The following is a 20,139-nucleotide window of genomic DNA, read 5'->3' on the forward strand; positions in this document are numbered from 1 at the left end:
CTCAGGAGAGAATTGGTAAGGGTTTTGCATTGGTGCAGAGAAAGGAAACTTTGGAAAGAGTTTTCTGAATGCTCACTGGTTGACCAAGTTAAATTCTTAATATACATCAGTATTTCTCACGAGCTGAATTAGGATATTAGAAAGGGCAAAATGACAGTTGCAGGGATGTTGCTGAGGTAATCCGTTAGTGATGGAGTCATTTTTCTCTCTCCTAACAGCCTATTGACTCAAATGGCGATGTTAATAACCTAGACAACAAGAGAAAAAAAGCAAGCAAGCCTCGGTAGCGATATGTGTACTTATCGAATCTGTGACGGTACACTGCCTTTGCTTCTAAAGTTATAAGGAAGAAACAGCTTTGGTCAGCCACAGAAAATCCTAGCAAATTCCTAGAAGGGACAGTTCTTAGACATCCCAGTTTTGCAAGGATATGCTACAAAGAAGTGTTCACAGCGGTAGGAAAACTCTGAAGCTCTGATGGAGAATGCCACAAAAAAGGCATCAGAGAGAGGCCCAACACCAGCTGAAAAGTTCACAGTAAAAAAAAACAAAAAGGGAAACTGAAAAAGTAGGTGAATGTCATTGTGGAAAAACATTCAATGAACCACAGTGCTGCAGCAGTTAAGAGAAAACTGAAGCAGAAAAACTTGGTACAGACAGTAAAGTTAAAAAATATTCAGAGAGAAAACATTACCCAGTGGAAGAAGTAGCTTCAAAAGAATAAATCAAAGTATTTCAGGGAAGAGTAGCAGAGTGATGAACCTACACAGCGATAAACAAACAAAATCTGAAAAAAATTAGGAAGCATTATGGGAAAGGAAAGCACCATATTATCTTTTGGCTAAGAGGACTGAAAAAAAAACGGAGTGGCATGATTAAGCGAAGTGAATACCAGGGTGCTGATGAAGACATTCAGAGAAGAATGATGTCTTAACTGGAAGACATCAGAAGTCGATAAAATCCACAAGTATTGGTTAAAAATCCTTACCGATCCATATCTTAGCTCAAAATATTTCTGTAGAAAATGCTGCAAAAGGCTGGAGGGATGGAACATGCTTATGGAAAAAGAAAAAAAAAGGGAAAGAGGTGGCATTACCCTAAGAACCTGTAAGTGACTCACTGATGATCTGAGAGCTCCTTTATTGAAACAATCAGTGAAAAACAGAGTATTTTGATGATGGGGAGTACCTGGCAGATACCAGAACAAAACAAGAGTCTAGATGTGGTTTTGATAGATTATGCAAAACTTCTGAAAGCATGTCACGAAATGGGAAGCCAGAAGCATCTGGGACTGGGGAGGGAAGTGTATTAGCTACAATACGGCAGTAGAAGTGAAGATAAGAGCACTATGAAGAACATGGCACGTGACTTCTCATCACCCTTCCTCTTCGTTGTGACTTTGCTTCTATTATTTGCAAAGCTGAGACTCACTGAGAAATATTATTTAGGTACAAAAGAGGAAATAAGCTATCTCATGTCTACTTAATACAACAACTTGAAATTACATGGTCAGGAGGAGGCAAAAATTAATTTCCCAGTTAAAACTGCAAGGCTTTTTTGAAGGAAATGAGAAATTTATTTAGACAGAGCAAGCCTGTACATATTTCACACCAAAAAAAAATCCTGTTGAAAGTATCACAGGAGATCAAAAAGGTACTGAGCTGAAAGAACACAAAACAGCACTAAACATTGTAAATGTTAGGAATTCTTCAAAAGATTATGATAAAAAACAAAGGTGGCTTTAAAGAAAGAGTGCTTTCAGAGATGTGTACAATTCCTAAAGATATTTCAGCATGCAAAATACATTAAAGGTAATCAACATATATGCCATCCACTGCAGTGAGAAACTGGACCTGAGGGAATTGTACGGCAGGACAAAGCAGAAGCTAGCACTGAATTAAGCAATAAACATGAACGCAGATGTGAGAAAACCTTTTTGTTGATCAGAGGATGATAGAGGAAGAGGGCTGAGACTAGTCAAGGATATTACAGAAAACGAGCATATGGTGACAGTGAGCTATATCAGAGAGCGAATACTGTCCAACTGGGTCTCGGCCAATGCTCCAGGACTGGATAGGAAAGACGCTCCTTCTAAGTGTCAGCCTTTAGATAGACAAGGTCATGTGTCTAGTCTGGGAGGACTGGGAAGAAGCTACATGGCCTTTGGGTCACTTTTCTCCTGATATATAAAGCACTAGTTTTCCCACCATGTCTATAATACATTCCTTTAGATCTTTGTATGCATTAAATGTTCCTAAGGAGGCATTGCTTCTGGTGGTTATCTGAACACATCTTGAGGGAAGAATATTTTTTTAAAATTATTTTTCATCAATGTCAACAATGTTGCAAACACATACTTATCTGACACACATGTCACTCTGTTTCTCCACCTTTTGGATCATCTGTCTTTGTGTGACCTGCTGAGGACCCAAACCTCTGTCTTCTCACCTACTGTGACCTTGTGAAATTCTGACTCCCAGAGAAATCACCACCCATAGTATGAAAAAACAGACTATCTCTGCTACTACTACTACTACTACTACATCATCTTATGCCCTACTGTGCCTCCAGATCAGCATGAACGCATCCCATCATTCCACCTGCCATCTTTCCCTAGCTCCCCTCCAGCCTTTGCCTCTCATGGGACAAAGTCTGCTTCCAAAGTAAGGGTACATTCACTTTGACTCGCAATGCTGCAGAGAGACAGTTGAGTGAGTTTGGGCTTCACAGCCCTGCTAGGCTGCAGCAATCTAAGCAGCAGGGTAAATTCAGGCTGGTCAGAGCTAGCTTGAGACTCCAGCACTGCTGGATCTGTTTCTTTCCCACTGCTCACTCACAATTTAGTTTCTCAAACTGCTTAATCCCAAAGACCATCAAGCAGTATCTAGTGGATCTGTGTGTTAATCAACAACAAGCAAAACATTTGGTACTGTGGATGACACAGTATTTTTCTATGGAATATGGACTGCAGACCCTGTAACATGGTATCATGTCCATTAAGCACAGCATTCACAAATAACATTGAGAAAGAAGAAGAATAACTAAAACATCATGTAGACTTTATCTTTTGTGTCAGGCTCCTACGTAATCTAAGCAACACTGATACTTACACTGGCTGATGATCTGTCCTGTTAGGTATAAAATGCTCCAAAACTCTTGCACTGGACTCCTCATAACCCAGACGCACAGAGAAATTAACTAGGGGTTGTCCTTATAAAAGTGAGTCATGCTTTGTGCCAGTTGACTCGGAAGCGTTGTTTGAAAGATTAAAACAATACACAGTTACACCAGCTCTCTCAATCTGACCAGGGCTCATAGGATAAATGCCTTACCTCATTATGTTTAAATGCTCTATCTCAATCTGGTTTAAAACAGAGGAGAGGTTGTGAGCTGCCGATCTGCTGTACTGAGACAGAAATACTGCTACAGACCAGGATGTGGGCTCCGGCAAAGAGCCAGGCTTAGTATTTGGCTTTCCTTTACTGTCCCCTGCTCCTCAGCTCACTTGCTTCCAAGGATCATCACTTCACCCAGTACGACTATGTGTCATCTCCAATTGAAATGATCCCTTTTTTTCAACAGACAGAGTTTCTGCGCCTGAAGAGCAATGTTATTTATACGTTACAGACACATTCCTGCTGCCTAGCTCATGCTGGTGGCTCTCACTGTCACCACTGAAGAGCAGCAGCCAAAGCGGCGGCTTGCCTATCTGAAGTGTCCTCTCAGAGGTGAGTCACGCGCACCTCATTTGACTCTCAAACAGGTGGAAGTCCCAGTCTGCGTAAAGGAGAGTCAGAGCTAGCTAGAGTCAAATCAAAGATAGTTTTGCTCCAGTACGAAGAGAGGCTTTGAGGAGCCAGTTTCAAATGGGACAGAAGCCCTGTGAGAAGCCATATTTGGGGACATACAACAGAGATGACATATTTGGGACATACAACAAAGGCAAGGAGACCTTTTGGGCAATTGTACAAGCAGTATCAGTAAGCATTTCATGTAAGAGTTAGTCTAAGATGCTTGTGTGTCAAATTTCCCATCTAACCCAGCAACACCGCTCTGCATGGCTTTCCTGACTATTGCTTACCTCTTTTAACTTGTCCAGCTCATTTTGCAGTGTTTGCTTGGATACTTCCACCTCAATAATTTGCTGCCGAAGGATTTCATTTTCATCTTCTGCTTTAACACGTTTCTCCTCCACGCTCTCCAGCTCATGGTGCAGTCTGACAGAAACATCTTTGGCTACCTGGTCAGAAGAGCACAAATGCATGAAGAGGATCCATAAGGAGCAATAGCTACAGTAGAAAGCATATTACAGCCCTAGACAGCCGAGAGATTTTTAATTCAATTATGAGACTGTTGATGAAAGACTCCAAGCCTTCCAAGTACCAAAATGAATATTCATTTCTAATAAGGAAATTCAAGATGAAAATATATTTGATTACCCATCTCCAGCTCCCTCTCCACATTATGCTAAGGCAACATCATGAACAGCAGGAAGAAACAAGCAGATACCAAACCCGCATATCAAAGTCCCAGCATATCACATTGATAAAACCAAAGATGAGAAATTATGCTGTAAAGTTGACAGGTCATCAGTCAAAGCCCTATCCATGCAGCAGTCTCATCCACCCAAATTTGCTGCTCTAGCAGCAATCACAACTAGGCAAGAGTGATATGAAAGCACAGAAACATATGCTAGCTTAGGTCTTCTGAGTCCAACCTAACAAGAATAAATATTTACTCCAAAAACATTTGGAAAGGTGATTCATCACACAAAATGATGAATTACTGAATTACAAGAAGTCAGCAAAACCAAAGCAAACAAACCAAAAAAACTCAATCTCTCTTTTACTCGAATCTCTGTCCAAGACTTTTACTGAGTAATGTATCATTTCTATTATGATAAGCTTATCATTTGTTTTCTATCATAAAAGAGCAAATTAGGTCTGACATTTTGAAAAGTTTGATGACTGGATATGTTACTCTCATTTCCACTGCTGGGAATCAACCATTCCAGTTTCAGAAGGTTTTATGTTTTGCATTTTTAAGTACAAAATGCGTAATAATTCTAGTGGTAAGCAGTCCCTCTCTACAGAAGATATTTGCAAAACACCTACATGACAGCAATATTAAGAAAGATGAGTAAAGCTAGGTAAGCATCGTGCCTATACAAAGCTTAGCCCTGATGGAAACATTTCTAAAAAATATAAAAACTGTTTCAGTATGAACATAATTTTTACAGGAATTTGTGTTTTCATGGGAATAGCATTCCGATTCTCTATCTGCCTTGCTAAAATATTATAACAGTCTGTTCCTGTTATGAGTAACTCATTAGACACTAAGAAATGCAACTTTGACTAGTTCTTTTTCAGTTATTTGGCATAAGCAAGAAGAGAAAAGGAAGGAAATGGCATGAACTGGGAAAAGCATATCAGGTTTTGTTTATACAGTTTTGCAAAACTAAGGTTTTCAGTAAAACCAATAAACCAAAACCCTTTAAATGTTTCAAATGCACAAATGTAACTTGACTGCATTTCTTTCATTTTGAATCTAAGCACATGTTTTTTTAACTCACTAACACATCCTTTTATGATGATAAGCTGTATATTTGCTCTCCACCACAGAAGAAGGAAATTGGTCCTGACGTTTGGAGAACTACTGCCTGTTCCATGTGTCACCCTACCTTCCATTGCAGGGAGCCAAATCCCCGTCCGCTCTCTTTCACTGTGAATATGAATCTCTCACCCACCTTTAAATCTTGTTCCAGGCTCCTGATGAGCTCTCCATCCACATGGCCTGTTTGTGCAACTTTCAAGCTTTTCTGTTCCGCTTTCCTGAGACGATATTGCAGAATGCGGCAATTCTTGTTTGCCCGGTCCAGCTCTCGCCGGAGCTCCTGCAGCTGGTAAACATCTTCCTCTAAATAGCTGTCACGCATTTCTTCCATTTCAGCCCGAAGTTCATCCAGCTCATCCTGTGAGAAGTCAAAACAGTGCTCCATCATACCTCTAAATCTCACCCGTGGGAGCAAAATAGGAAACATGCTCCCTAGGATACCATATTAATGAAGTGATACAGACTGCAACATGCAGCTCCAGAAGACATAGGAACAGAAGTTTTACCCCAACATTAACTAATTATGCTGAACTAAAGTAAAGAATACTTGTTATTTTTCTTACAATTGCTTTAATAATTTAAAACAGACCAGATGCTCATCTGTCTCCTGAAACTGATAACAACACCTTCATTTTACCATCTCTAATTAAAAGAAAAAGCGCACAAGACTTTGCCAATATCTGAACTGATTCCTGATTATTTAGACTACAGTAAACCTACTTTACCAAGTACCTCAGCATCTCTGTGTGATGTGCCTTTTTAACAATCAGCACTTCCTAAAAATGAAATCGTCCCTTGAAAAATTTAACAAATCTTTACGCAAAATACCAAACTGCTCCATATGAAAATGCTGTCCCATCTGAGCCTAGCACCATTGCACATGCTTAATGACAGATGGGTTGGGTGTGGGAGAAAGTGGGTTTCTGTTGTGTGTACACACATTTCAGTAAAAAGACCACAGGGACAAAATAAAACCTGTGCCCATGGGAATAACCTGGTCATTCATTTCTGGGCATCATGAACTGTCCCAATTCCACATTATACCATGTGTGGCCCATGCTCTCTAAAGTCAGATTTAAAGGTTTATGGCTGAACAAGATAAGCTCTATCGTTCCCATTTGTTTAATCCGTGCGTGACTGAAGCTCCAGAGCTAAAACTCTTATAAAGGTCTTCCAAGCACAGGGGTACAAGCTGTTAAACTACCGTGTACCATCTCTGGATGTGTTTAAGACTGGACACGGCACTTAGTGCCATGGTCTAGTTGACATGGTGGTGTCAGGGCAATGGTTGGACTCGATGATCCCAGAGGTCTCTTCCAACTTGGACTGATTCTGTGTGAGAGGAAAACTATAACTCTACTAACTTTGAACAAAGTTGGGGAAAAAAAATTAAGAAAAAGAGCCAGGAGGGTAGTACTTGAAATGAACTATTAATTTTTAAATTGTTTTCTTTAAAATTGCATTTGATATTATAAAGACCAAATGTTCTGTGGAAAAGATAGCTTAAATAAGATTCAAGTAGAACTTACACTGGGGCTAGCTGCACTGTCACGTCACTTCAGATCTGTAAATGACACTTGAAATGCCAAGGATGGCTGAAAAATATCTCATACTTGTATCAGGTGGAGAAGTCACTGCTATGGAGCCAAACCAGGACAGCTCCCTTGACAAAGCCCCGCTCCCCAGGCTAGACTGTCCCTGTCCAGTCCCTCCATGGATACATCTGCCTACATCCCCTGGTAGTCCTCTCAATCATTCCCCCTTCCCATGGCTTAACTAGATGGACGGATGTATTTTTCCATGTATTCATCTTGCTCCACTGAAACTTTAGTAAAAAATGAGGGACAGATCTTGTCTCTGAGCACAGTCCTGACCAAAGGAAGATGTGTCAAACTTCTTTAGCCTCATTAGCATAGTTATGTTAGAATTATAGTGCTACTCCTACCAAAATCCCATCCACATATTAAAACTCCAGTATTTATACAGCTATGTTTTAACTTCAGTTAGTTGAGCCAGCATAAGTCAAATTTTGGGTAAGCACAAGGCTTGTTATTTCCAAAATGACCACTCTGGGCTCAGCAGCGAGGCTTTGCTCCACCAGTACAGCCCTCACAGGGCTCTACACAGTTCTCCCTAGATGCTCAGAAAGGACAGACAGGTTTTCTCATAAGCCCACAATATTGCTATACATTCTCAATATATTCAGATTTCCGCTGTAGGGGCATCCTGTCCCACAATCTCCCTGGGACAGCTGCAGGAGTAGGATACTTGTGTGGATCGAGAAGCTCAAGGGTTACTCCGCAGTGAGCTGGATCATGCTCACACCATACACTGTCTGAAAAGGAACAGTGTAAGCACAGTAACAGAAGTTACCCTTGCAGCAATGACATCCTCAGAGTTGCAAATACATTAATTAACCACAAACAGCAGACTGCAAGGAAGCAAACGAGCTCTGCAGACCAAACCCAGCAGGATTCTTTCAAAACGATTTATGGTCTGGGCCCTATCTACTCCTCCTCAGGGTGTAGCCAAACACTCTGGCCCGTTTACAGCCCACACACTGCCGAAGTTTTGATAAATGATTGATATTTTTAAAAAGAAAAACATAGCAATGTAAGCTTGAGTGAAATGGGGAGGAGACCTGCTTTTCTTTTTAATGTACACACTTTTTCACTATGCTTCACATTTATAGACCCTTTCAAGGGGTAAAGTAAAAGTGTACTCAGTAAAGATGGAGATGCAGAAGAAAATGTCAAGGTTTTAGAAACCGGTTAGAGAGTAGCAGTGGCTTTTGAACCTAAGAAAAGGCGTACACTTCTGTGTTACAAGTTTATTAACTAGGTATTTTGGCTATGGTAGTCATACCAAAAGTACAACCTTTACCTGTCAGAGCTAGTACAGCCCTCTGGGATGAACAGGACCAGAGTCACTGCTTAGGGCTGTCTGCAGACTCAGGAGTTGAATCTACCTCAACTAGATTTAAGTTCAATTAACTTTTTAATACCATCTTCAGAACACTAATGTTAGGTTAATAATTTGTTTGTAAATTGAGAATACTGTGGATACAAATCCACAGTAAAGGAAAACTTCTGTCATCACCAAATTAATGGGATCTGGTTTATAATCTGATGTTCACATTTAAGAACTAAGCAAGGGCTTTCGTGTATTAAGTGGCCTGAAAAGAGCAATTACAATGCTATTGCTCATCTCTTAAACTTCCTTTTTATCTATATCAGGTTTTGGAATTAGTAAATCTGGTTGGTTTCTAAAGGCAAATAATCCACAATATTTGACTTCAAAGCATTTATTACAACCACATTTGGAAAGTGAAACTCACATCATTTTAAACAACCTAATCCCTGAAACAGTCATCCCATTGAAACTGAATATTCCCAAATCCTCGAAGTGGGCATAGGAGCTCTCCCAGCCTTAAGAGTCACTCTGTCTCCGTTGGAGACTTGAATCTAGTGTCTTCCCTCCCACCAAAGTAGTTCCCCAAACAGCTGCAAGCGTTGGCATGAGCTACATTTCAGATCGGCCTGTCTTTTACCTCCAGGAAAACTGAAGTTGTCTCAATCTCTCTTAACAGCACAACTCTGACTTTGCAAGTCTGTGATTTTTTTTTTTGTTATGCTTGCTTCTGGTTTTGGTTATAAATACACAGATTGCTTTTCTCTAGTCTAATTTTGCAGATAAACTAGAATTTAGGATACAATCAAGAAAGCTGTACTTTAAAACCTTGCACGGTTCTCCTCTCAGATTTTTTTTTTGACTGAATTGAGCTTCTTTTCCACATTTATTTTTTTTCCTACTCCCAAAACTTTCATATAGAAATCAAACTGTGTCCCAACTGCTTGAACACAGCATCTTTTGGACAAGCTTTAAAACACAGCAACATACATGCAAACACAATGAGGATACAAACAATTTTGACCGTATAAGGAGCAGAAACCTCACCGTATGCAGCGCCAGCCCGCTTTCTGTGTATTACTGTAGTGCCTGGGGCTTGGACCTACGTAGTCTGTTCAGCCCAGAGAGCAAAAATCCAAATGGGACAGAATAAATCTTTTTGAGTAGCAAGATGAAGTCCTATTTTTATATATTAAAAATATAAATACAGGAGCATGTCACCTCTGAACCTTCAAAATATAGGAAAATTATATGTGGTTCAGATTTTGTATGAGAGCACACAGTTATGGATGCTGGGATAATCTTTTACTCGTTACAGTAAAGACATAATCTTGCTCTCGATACAAGTCACAAAACCAGTGGCAAGGGGGTAGATGCTTCCAGTTCATAACAGCTTGTTCTCCTTGGTAGCTACTTGTGATTCTGCCATAGATGCTGAAACCTCGTTTTAGCATCTCCTAAGTCAGTAGTCTGCTCCTAAGTAGCATCGCCTAAGAGCTGTTATGATTACACCTACAAAACCAGGACAGCTTAAACCCCTCTTCTAAAGTGATGCATTCACACAAAACAGGGGAAGCTAAGTTAAAGACACAGGGAGGTGGAAATTACAACTGAAACTATGATGGTCTTACTTACTAAACCAGCAAACCTACTGCTTTGAAGGAAAACATGTCAATCATTAGTGAAATCAAAGGTAAATGCAGCAAAGCCAGAACCTTAAAAATCCCAAACTCGGTAGTTTGCAAAAAAGATGCTTTGGCTGCAAGGCAGTTGGAAATACTAGATAAACCCAATCCCTGACTTCATTAAAATGTATTGTTCTTATTACCATTATTATTGTGAGTTAGAATTAAAGCTCTTTCTCTCAGGAGGTACTAAGCTTCACACTGTGGACTTTAATACTGTAAAATTGAAGAAAGAGATCAGAATAGGCACTTAAAAGTAATTAAAACAAACAAGTAAGAAAGTGGCCATCCCTCTTTGTGCATCTAAAAAATGAAGAGCCTTCTCCCTTCCTTAAACAGGGAGGACCTGCTCTAGCATCCCAAAGTGGCAATTGAAATTGGGAGGTTAAGTGCTGGCATAAGAAGCTTCACTTTGCTGTACGTTCCTATAGGGGATGAGAGCCTCCTTTTGGTCCCTTTTAATTTAATGGTAATTATGTTATTACTTTCAGTAAGAACAGCACCAGGCAGAGAGTCCAGAAGAAAGAATATTGTTTAGGAAAAAGCTAAGCTGCTTTTCTTTCCAGATGTCACTCTGGTCATCAGAAAGCACAAATGGAAGTGTGGGGGAAAAAATAACTTTCTAACTGGCAGCTCTTTCCAAATTTGCAGTAGAAATCCAAGTTGCTCCTGCTCCGGAGTCTAGCCGCTTATGGTTTCAGGTACTTGGCCCAAATGACTTTCTAAAGGCTAGCTATTTGGGGTCTAATAGGGATCCCTTATCTGAGATTCATGGTGTGGCTGTATGAATGCAGGGCCACATTTAAATAGCTGCTCCATTTGCAGGATTCCCCTAGACTTCAGTGCAAAAGCAAGAGAATTAGGATTCACTGTCTCCCTGTCAGTCTACCAAGCCAAGGGGGATTGGCTGAAAGGGGAAAGCCTGCGTGCAGTTTACATCACTGCGTAGCCCAAATACATACTGATGGTGTCATTTCACATCTGTACTGTGCAAATTGAAGGCTTGCCTGTCAGAAGAGAAGCCATTACCTCATTAATACCTTTACTGATGTCACACTTGTTTATTATTGATTTAGTTTATAATGAAGTATAATTCATGGTAAATTATAGGAATATGCCTTGTTTAGGATTCTAAAAAAAAAAACAAAAACCAAGAGAGAGAAAAAGAGTCAGGCCATGCAACTATTACACTAAGTAACCCATACTCGTGTGAGTCATTCTCACTGAAATGACCAGGAATACTTGCACAACTGATGGGTTCTTTCTACCCCACCACTCTGGTGGAGATCCACAATGAGGTTAGAAAGTGAATTTTCCAATCATCCCCACCAACTGTGCACCTATTCAGCTCACAGAGCACCCAAGAACCGGATTCCTTCTGAAATAAAATAGAGACCTACGCTCCAAGGGTGCACCAAATGTGCTCCATTACTCTTGAGTCCTCTGGACAACTGTACAACACATGCACGATGGGGATGTTCTGTTCAAGGGGCCAGACTAAATACAGTCCAAAGTAAGACCCCTAAACTGCACATAAACACAGAGTAGAGGCAACAGCACCAGCTAAGTCTAGGTCAGCCTGCTGTTCTACCCTCACTGAGCTGAATTACTGGCTAATATAGTAAAAGTTCTTAACTCAGAGTGTGAACGGACTAAAAACCGGAACCCAGCCACAAGTCAAAAAAGAAAAAGGAATTTTGGAAATTACTATTAGGGAGAAATTACATGCAGAAAATAGCATAAAAGATGTATGGATAGTGAATTCATTACTATGCATTTACAGTTATGTATATTACCAAACTGGAAGTCTTTAGGCTTCAGTGAATTAGAACGCAGCAGTGTCTGGAAGTTACATACTAACTTGGAAACATCTGCAAACTAGGAAGACAAACACGTACAAAACCAACAAACTATACAGTATTTAATAAAATGCAAATGAAGGATGAAATTCAACTGTCTATGTAAAAAATCTAAGTGTTTATTAATTCAGCCAAAAGACATATTTATAGATTATGCCAGTAATATTTTCTAAATAGAAGGTTATTTAATACACATTAAATCAAACAAGGGGAAAGTGAGGAAGGGAGGAGGGGCGGAAATTACAGTGGGTAGCTGTTATTGTGCTAGCAAATCTGGAACTTCTAGAAAGTCCTTGAAAAATCTAAGATTCATGAACTGTGATTTTACATAATCTCTGTTTTCATATTTTAAATATCTCAAACTGTCTGTATGTAGGAGATGCTGCTGCTGCTAAGGAATAAACACATCCCCCATATCACTTTACAGCAGAACTGCAGTAGGGATAAATACGCTCTAAAAGGTTTTGGTTGGGAAGAAAACAGCAACCATCATTTTTGCCTCTTGCAAAATATGTTGATGAACCTAAAGTCCCTGGGCCCTTGATATTATTGTTTAGCTCTCAAATAAAACTACTTTACAAGTCATGTACTGATCTGATTTTGTTTTAAGCTTGTGCACAAAATGAGAACTGAAAAAATCATAGGACCGTGAGCACCTGTTGACTTCAGGGCTGGTTTAAGTTTGCAGGATCGGAGAGCGAGAGCAACATCTGGCAGCTTTTCTGCTTAATTCAAGCATTAGCCCCAGTATTGTTTCAACACACTTCCTCGACTGGGGAGGTTGAAGTGGTCCGAGCAGTCATCTGGTTGGTTCAACATCTATTGAGGACCACCAAGGGAAACTATTGCCTGGTGCATCATGCAGCTAATCCCCTCCAGGCAGTGCAGGGGTTGACAGGGACACAGCTGGGGCTAACAAGGCACATGGCCTCGCTATTCTTCCCCAAAGTGACATCTTCCTCCTACAGCTGACCGTCCCACCAACTGAGCCCGGCCAGGCGGGTTTTGTGCCCCAGGCAGGGTTATTGCCTCTGTTCTCTTCGGGACCGCCAGTCACCAGGTGGGAAAAGCAGCATGTCAAGCAGAGATGGGGGATGAGCTTTGTTTTGCTAACCCCAGTAACCCTCACTAAATGGAAAAAAATTGGTCCCATCACTTCACATTATTTTTGCTCTGCAAAACCCTTTGGCATCCACCATTCCCTGCAGGTAAATAAAACAAACGGTGGTATTACTCCTCATGAGTTCATCTCAAGCCTATGGACTAGAAGATCTACAGTTTCAAGAGAACTGAGAGATACAATGTAACCTCATATGACACACACTGTGATTTTAAAGAAAAATGAACATCCTTTAGATGTATCAGAGTGGAATAAGGGGCCTGGAGTGGCCCCTTATTCAATTTATATCCAGCATATGTCTCAGGTAAAAATGAATATACAAAGAATAAGGACAAAGCAAGATAAACAAGACGATTATCTAATAAATCCAAGATAGTTTAGAATATATTTTTGTGTTAGTCCACACTGTAGCAACATTTCTGGCGTGTTGAACTTACACCAACACACACGCACAAAGAGAAGGCTCGGTAAAGCAATGCAGAGCAAGCACCAGTTTTGCTTTAAGGGCTGTACGAAGTGTTGTGCCTCACATAGGATGCTGCTTTAGCATTGTGGCCATGAAGGATGTAAAGAGAAAAGGGGCACTGCTGTTTCTGCTAGCACGTTTATTTAATTAAAACAGTCTGAATTAAACTTTGGCTGAGATAAAGCCAGAACATTTTTAATTGCTAAAATTTGGACCCTCTTCCTTAGGACCCCTCATCCTTTAGAGGGCTCTGCACCACAAAGAGCTTCTTTCACAGTTTCCCAAGGACTTGCATAGTGCATGACGCTTCTCCACGTGCTGGACACTTTAATCCTGAAAAACAACCACTTATGTGGGCAGTATTTTGCTATTACTAACAGGACTGGCTAGCAATAACTAAAACTTTGCCTTCTACTAGCACTTACCAGTGACCTCCTGGCCCCATAGAGTCAGGCACCACAGCATAATTTCTCTCTTACAGATCAACAAATAAGTGATACATTTTAAATGCTTTTGTAGTATTACAGTCTTCCCCCATAGGTAGCTGAAATAAGGTTATGCAAGAAATGTATGAAACTGAAATCAATGATGAAATTTCACTGAGGTAGTAGCAGAGAGACTTTCCAATGTAAACACTTCTCCTCAGCCACTTCACCTACAGCTTAACTTTACAGATAGTTGGCCACTGCTGGAGCCAAAGTCTCATCTCAGATAAAATCACAGTCCCTGGAAATATATAAGTTGGTAACTTGATATCAGGCTGAGATCTGGCTCACAGTATATGAAGTCTGAGACATTTGCAGCACCAACAGTTTGCTCTGCAAAGGCTTCCATGGAGCATTCTGGGAGACTTTCTAGCACTTCTTGAGTAGAAATAAAAACAAACAATTGTGTTTGTTTTGTTTTGTTTTTTTCTGGTAGTCCTTTAATCTCCAGTAATCTTTAGCAGTAAGTCTATGTATAAGCATTTATAGATATATACTGTTCTACAACCTATGTTTCAGATAGGTGAAAGATGATAGGTGAAAGGTACGTGAAAGGTACGTGAAAGGTACGTGAAAGGTACGTGAAAGGTACGTGAAAGGTACGTGAAAGAACGATACCCAAAAGATAAATTCCCTGAAACAGGCTTTAAAATTATGTGCACTTACTGTTGCACTCCAGCTTGCAGGGAGCGATAAGGAGGAGTGAAAACTACAAAATTCAGCATATGGTCACGCTCAGGAAATTAGCAGTTTCTTCTGGGATTTATCTAATCATTTGTCTATTTACGGCTGACAGCTTCCCCCTTATCCCTTAGCCCCCTCCAGTTAAAGGAGAAACACAGCTCGCTCCAATACCAAGAGAACTGCATTGTAACACGAGGAACAAACCCACAAGTAAACAACTCGGGCAATGCTGTGGTTTTCATTTGCAGAAGGTTTTTATAGGTTTCCCTAGGAAAGGAAAATGAAGTTTGGGAATTCTCCTGATGACTTCTGCACCACTGGGCTGTTTCCAACCGTTTCGAGAGAGGAGCAGAACTGCTAAGACTTCATGCACCTGGTGAGAGCAGACAGACCATGTATGTACTCATTCCCCTCAGAAGAGGTGACAGTGTGAGCTCATGGCTTTCCAGGCACCAGGACATGCCCACTGGAAGTCAACTGAGACACAGAGCCCAAAGAAACCAGTCTGTATTATCCTACCAGTCTCAGAAATACTTGTAGCCTGAAAAAGTCATAGCCCAAACCAAAGAAGGGTTGGGACACAATTGCTGTAGATGATGAAGACATCAAGGTGAAAGACCTGAAGACACTGTTGAGAAGTTTGAAATGATACAGAATAAAGTTCTTTACCTAGGACTTGCCAATGTCAATCAGGCCCCGTGACTAGAAAGTCCCTCAGGTGGGACACCATAACAGTGGTTGGTCCTAGGCAATTCAGACAAACCCTTTTTTTCAGTTTCCCATAGTTAAAAACTACTTTCAGTATGAAACAAGAGGCTTAACACATTCTTCATAATGGGTTAAAGTTTAAGTACTATAATTGTGCAAATCCTGTAATGCAAAGAGATGCTCCTGGTCTTTTGGCCTCCATGACTTCTGATGGCAGTGTCAGTTTACCTAAAGCAATTCCTATTATCAATTCTGATTTCATTACATCTTCTCTTGATTCTGGGCTGTCAAGTAAAACAGAAGCTTCTGATAAAGGCTCTCTATGCTGCTCATCATTTTATAGACTACTACATTTCCCTAACACACTCTGGAGTTTTCCATCCAATGAGTGCTATAAAAGCTTGCTATGTGCCAATAATTTTTATTGGTCTAGTTCTATATTATCCTTTTCCAGATGACCAGCAGTGCCCACAGTATTTCAGGTACACCCACTGATCTGTGTAATAGCTACAGATCTATAAAACATTATATTTTCTTTGTTATTCTCTGTTCAGTTCCCACTGAAATCTAACGTAATTTTTGCCTGCAGTTTCACATTGAGCAGAGATTTTCATTGCTCCTTCTCTCATGATGCTCCTGAGTTAACACAACGGATTTAAAACCCAGAAAAGTACATACTCAGTCCTTCTTCTCTGCAAGTGCTTCAGATTTTCAATATTGGGGATGGGATTTATTTCCCATCCTCTGCCTTCATTTTTCACTCATTCCTTGGGGCTTAAGTCTACAATTAAGTTCTGTCTTGTCTTTGCTGGGCTTGATTTAAGATAAAAAAAACCTTAATGTCATCTGAAAATTTTGCTGTATCATTGCTCCTTCCTTTTTCCAGTTCATTAAGCAACACCAGACCCAGCAAAGAACCTTGCAGCAGCCCTGCTGTTAACCTTTTGCTATGCTGAACATCATTTCTTGTCCCTTAGACAGAACTCCTTAACAAGCCCAGTCTGTATCTTCACCACCCTTCTCTCACAAGGTTATAACCAACTCCAGCCCTTATCCGAGCAAAACTCCCATGGATTTCCATGGTCATTTTGCTTGACAACAGGGTGTTTCCAAAATCAAGGAACAAAGATTGTTCTCACCAGCAGCAGAGTCAAATGGTACAGTAGCTGCGGTTACATGATTATCTCAGTTTATCTTACTTATAGATCGTTATGGATGTAGCCTCTCTGCTGTGCCAAAAGATCAGATTGTAAGGGCAAGTCCAACTAAAGGTTCCAGCAGGTCAACCCAGATCTGAGCGTGCCTCAATTTAGCTTTTCTCTTTCTCCAAGGATGGATGCACATAGACATAATTCTTTTCTACCCGTACAAGGATGCAATAACACTTTTTATTGCTCCTCTTGTTATTCTGTTAGTACTTCACAATGAGTGGCTTCGCTTTCCAGTGATAAAGTAACACAATAAGCAGACAACATAATGCTGTCATCCTTTCCACATCAAATGAGGGAACCGGTTTCTTTGGTTTTTCTTAAAGGGTGATACTGAGGAAAACAGTTCCTGGAAAGCAAGGTCTTGCTAACCAGTAGCATGTTTGCGGTGCTTTAGAAAGAGTTGGGGTTTGCTGAGATACCACCACGCCAACCAAACGTAACATTGCTACAGTACACGTTGCACCGAACTTAGATTCACCCAGCCAGCCTCCACAAATAGGGCTTCGGCAGAGAGCCGTGATCACTCGCGTAAGTCCCTCATCTGCCCTTAAGCCGTGCCACGGCCCCGCTTTGCGGGGGAGCGCCGAGGCGCCCGGCTGGCTCTCCCTGCCCCTATTTCTCTCCCGCAGGTGAAACTGGGCATTTGGTTTGGCGGGAGTGGGGGGTCCCACGGGAGGCGACTTCAGAGTGCCCGAATCCACTCGCCACCCTCTGCGCGGACCCCGCAGTCCCGGGCAGGAGTGGGGCTGTGCCGCTACCGCTGCCTCCCCCTTCCCTTCCCCGGGCGGGGACCCGCCACAGCCGGGCTCCGCGGGCGATGCTCACCTTGAGGTACTCGTTCTCCGAGCGCAGCTCCTCCACCTCCCGCTGCAGCTCCTCCGGGGCCGCCGCCGGCGGCTCCCCGCGGCTCTGGGCTCCCCCCCCGCCCGGGGGCGCCGGCAGCGGATCCCCGCAGGGGCCGGGGGGCGGCGGGGCTCCGTGCCCGGTGCCGGTGCGGGTCGTCGGCTCGGCGGCGAGCTGGGCGGCGGGCGGCTCCCGCTCGCGGTCGCTGGAGCCGGTGCCGGACTCGGCGTCGCTGCTGGCGGCCGGGGCCAGGCGTTGCTCGTCGGAGAGCGGCTCGGAGGGGCAGTCGGAGAGGTCGGAGCTGCTGTCCGTGTGGCCGACGCGGGCCAGCGCCGCCGCCGCATGGCCGCTGCCCGCCGAGCCGACCCGCTTCCCCTTCTTGCCCTTGCCGGGCGGAGGGGCCGGATCGCCGCCGGGCTGCCGACCCCCGCCCCGGCCGCCGGGGCCCGGCTCCAGACCGCGGGCCACCCGCTTGGCGCAGGGGGCGGCCTTGGCGCCCGCTCTGCCGGCGGCGGGGACGGCGGCGGCGGCCTTACCCCCCGGCGCGGCGGGGCGGCGGGAGAGGCGGCCCGGCGCGGCCAGGAGCCCCGCGACCGGCGGGTGGGCGCCCGGGTGCGGCGACGGAGGCGCCCGCCCGGGGAGGCCGGGGACTTGGCGGGGGCGGGCGGCGGCTTGGCGGCGGCGGCGCGGCCGTGGAGGTCCTTGAGGAAGGGTCTGGCGGGCGAAGGGGCGCGGTGCAGCCTCTTCTTCTCGGCGTGCGGGTGGTGGTGGCCGGGCGAAGGCGGCGGCGGCGGCGGCCGCAGCGTGTCGCCGGGCCCCGGGCCGGGGCCGGGGCCGGGGCCGTTCAGCGCCTCCATGGCGCAGGCCGGGGGCAGCGGGGCGGCAGCGGCCGCCGCGGAGGTGCCCGGCGGCGGCAGGAGCGGCGGTCCCCGCGGGGCGCAGCAGCAGGACAGGCAGCCTCCTCCAGCCTCCCCGCTCGCTCTCTCATCACTTCTGCTTCTCCCAAGCCACAGCCCTCACACTTTTCTTTCTCGATTCCCCTCTTCCTGCCCCCCACCCCCACCACCTCCACCTCCTCCTCCTCCTTCTCCTCGCCGCTCTCTCCCGAGCACTGATTTGTTTCAATAAAACGAGCCCAAATCCCCCGGTGGCAGCCGTCTCCTCCTCCTCCTCCTCCTCCCTCTCCTTCCCTTCTCGCTCCCCTTTCTGCCTGGCTCAGCTTGATGCAGCTCAAGTTGTGATGCAGCCCGAAAAAACCCTCCTTTTCCCCTCAATCCGAGGCAAAGGCGTGTTTCCCGGCTGCCTTCGCTTCCGCTCGCAAGCCCCCGCTCAGGCCACCGGTCCTGCTAACCCCATGGCTCCCCGCTGCCCCCGGCTCCGGCTGCGGCCACCGCCTCCGCCCGGCTCCTGAAATAGCCCCGCTGCTGCCGGGGCCGCTCCGGCGTGGCGCTGCCCGCCTGTGCGCAGGATCCGCCCCCTCTGTCAGCGAGCCAGGCTGCTCTCCTTGCAAAAACTACTTTCCTCGAGCTGCCTGCACGCTTTATCATAGGGGTGCCTCTGCCAGCCGCTTCCGATCAGAAAACCTCATTTGGGGAGAAATTTTAATTTTCCAGCCAAATTTTTTTTTTCCTCCGAGCTAAGACTTCATGTAAACCCTCTCTCCAGAGATTTGCAGCAACAAAACAACAGCCACCGCATTATTTCTTTGCTCAAGGCAGACACAGGTTCGCACAGAGGCAGGGAGGGCTGAGCATCCGAGGGAATCAGCAAGTCCTGGCTGTGGCTAAACTACGAAAGGCACAGACCCATCCATCCTTTTGGTGCACGGGGATACGAAATTGCAGCCCTTCCATTTGCAAAGCACCCGGAGAGTAAATGAAAGTGAGGGGAGGCTCAAGCGTGGGAAAGAGGCACAGCCTAATGGGCAGAGCAAGAGCAGCAGCAGCCGGGATGTTTCTAGTTCCTCCGGTCGGGCACAGCGGGACCTTGGACAAGCCGCGGTTATCCCTTATCTGTCAAAGGAAGGTGGAAAATGCGTGCTTAGCTATTGAAGTCCTTGGGAGGCTCAAGTCATCCTGAACGGCAGTGACTGCAGCGCGCCTCAGGGAAGGGCAATCCCGGGGGTTTTGGGGAGGGGGCGGCACCCTGGGGCGCTCCGGGTCCTCCGCTCCGCTCATCTGGGCGCAAGGTATTACCCTGAAAGGCAAAAGCCCCTGGGACTGCTGGAGCCTGAGGGCACCATCACAGCAGCAGTCAGGGTGGCCAAGGCAAGATCGGCCGCTGGCTCTGGCAGTTCCTGTCCGGGTCCGGTACCAGACGGCGTTGCCCGGGCCAGCCTGTCTGGGAAAGAGCTGGGACCGCGCTGGCGTCCCGGGCCACCTTGTCCCGGTAAACGAGAGGAAAACTGATTTATCCTGCTGAATAGCAACACCGATGCTGCTGCAGGAGTACGCAACAGGTAGTCCTTACTTTGCAAAGGCTGCAGAGATGAAAAAAAAAATAATATGCAAACCAGAGCTGTATTTACAGGTCTTCAGGAACTGAGAGCAGCTCCT

The 20,139-nt window shown here is 44.4% G+C and overlaps 1 protein-coding gene across 11 annotated transcripts in view; it reads right to left on the reverse strand.

Annotated features, from left to right (window-relative positions):
- Positions 1-18,031, reverse strand: part of MTCL1 (microtubule crosslinking factor 1) — a 116,946-nt gene extending 98,915 nt beyond the window's left edge. For 8 of the 11 annotated variants that reach the window (XM_068396307.1, XM_068396306.1, XM_068396301.1 and 5 more), the window contains exons 1-3: positions 17,567-18,031; positions 5,747-5,971; positions 4,082-4,240 (exon numbers count right to left, since the gene is read on the reverse strand). In XM_068396307.1, coding sequence (XP_068252408.1) covers positions 4,082-4,240; positions 5,747-5,944 — 357 coding nt within the window. In that variant the 5' untranslated portion in view covers positions 5,945-5,971; positions 17,567-18,031. The remainder of the gene's footprint in view (positions 1-4,081; positions 4,241-5,746; positions 5,972-17,566) is intronic. The other 3 variants (XM_068396309.1, XM_068396308.1, XM_068396305.1) reach the window with 2 other exon arrangements.
- Between the last annotated feature and the right edge of the window lie 2,108 nt (positions 18,032-20,139).

Source organism: Nyctibius grandis, chromosome 3, assembly GCF_013368605.1.
Source record: "Nyctibius grandis isolate bNycGra1 chromosome 3, bNycGra1.pri, whole genome shotgun sequence".
Lineage (NCBI taxonomy): Eukaryota > Metazoa > Chordata > Aves > Nyctibiiformes > Nyctibiidae > Nyctibius > Nyctibius grandis.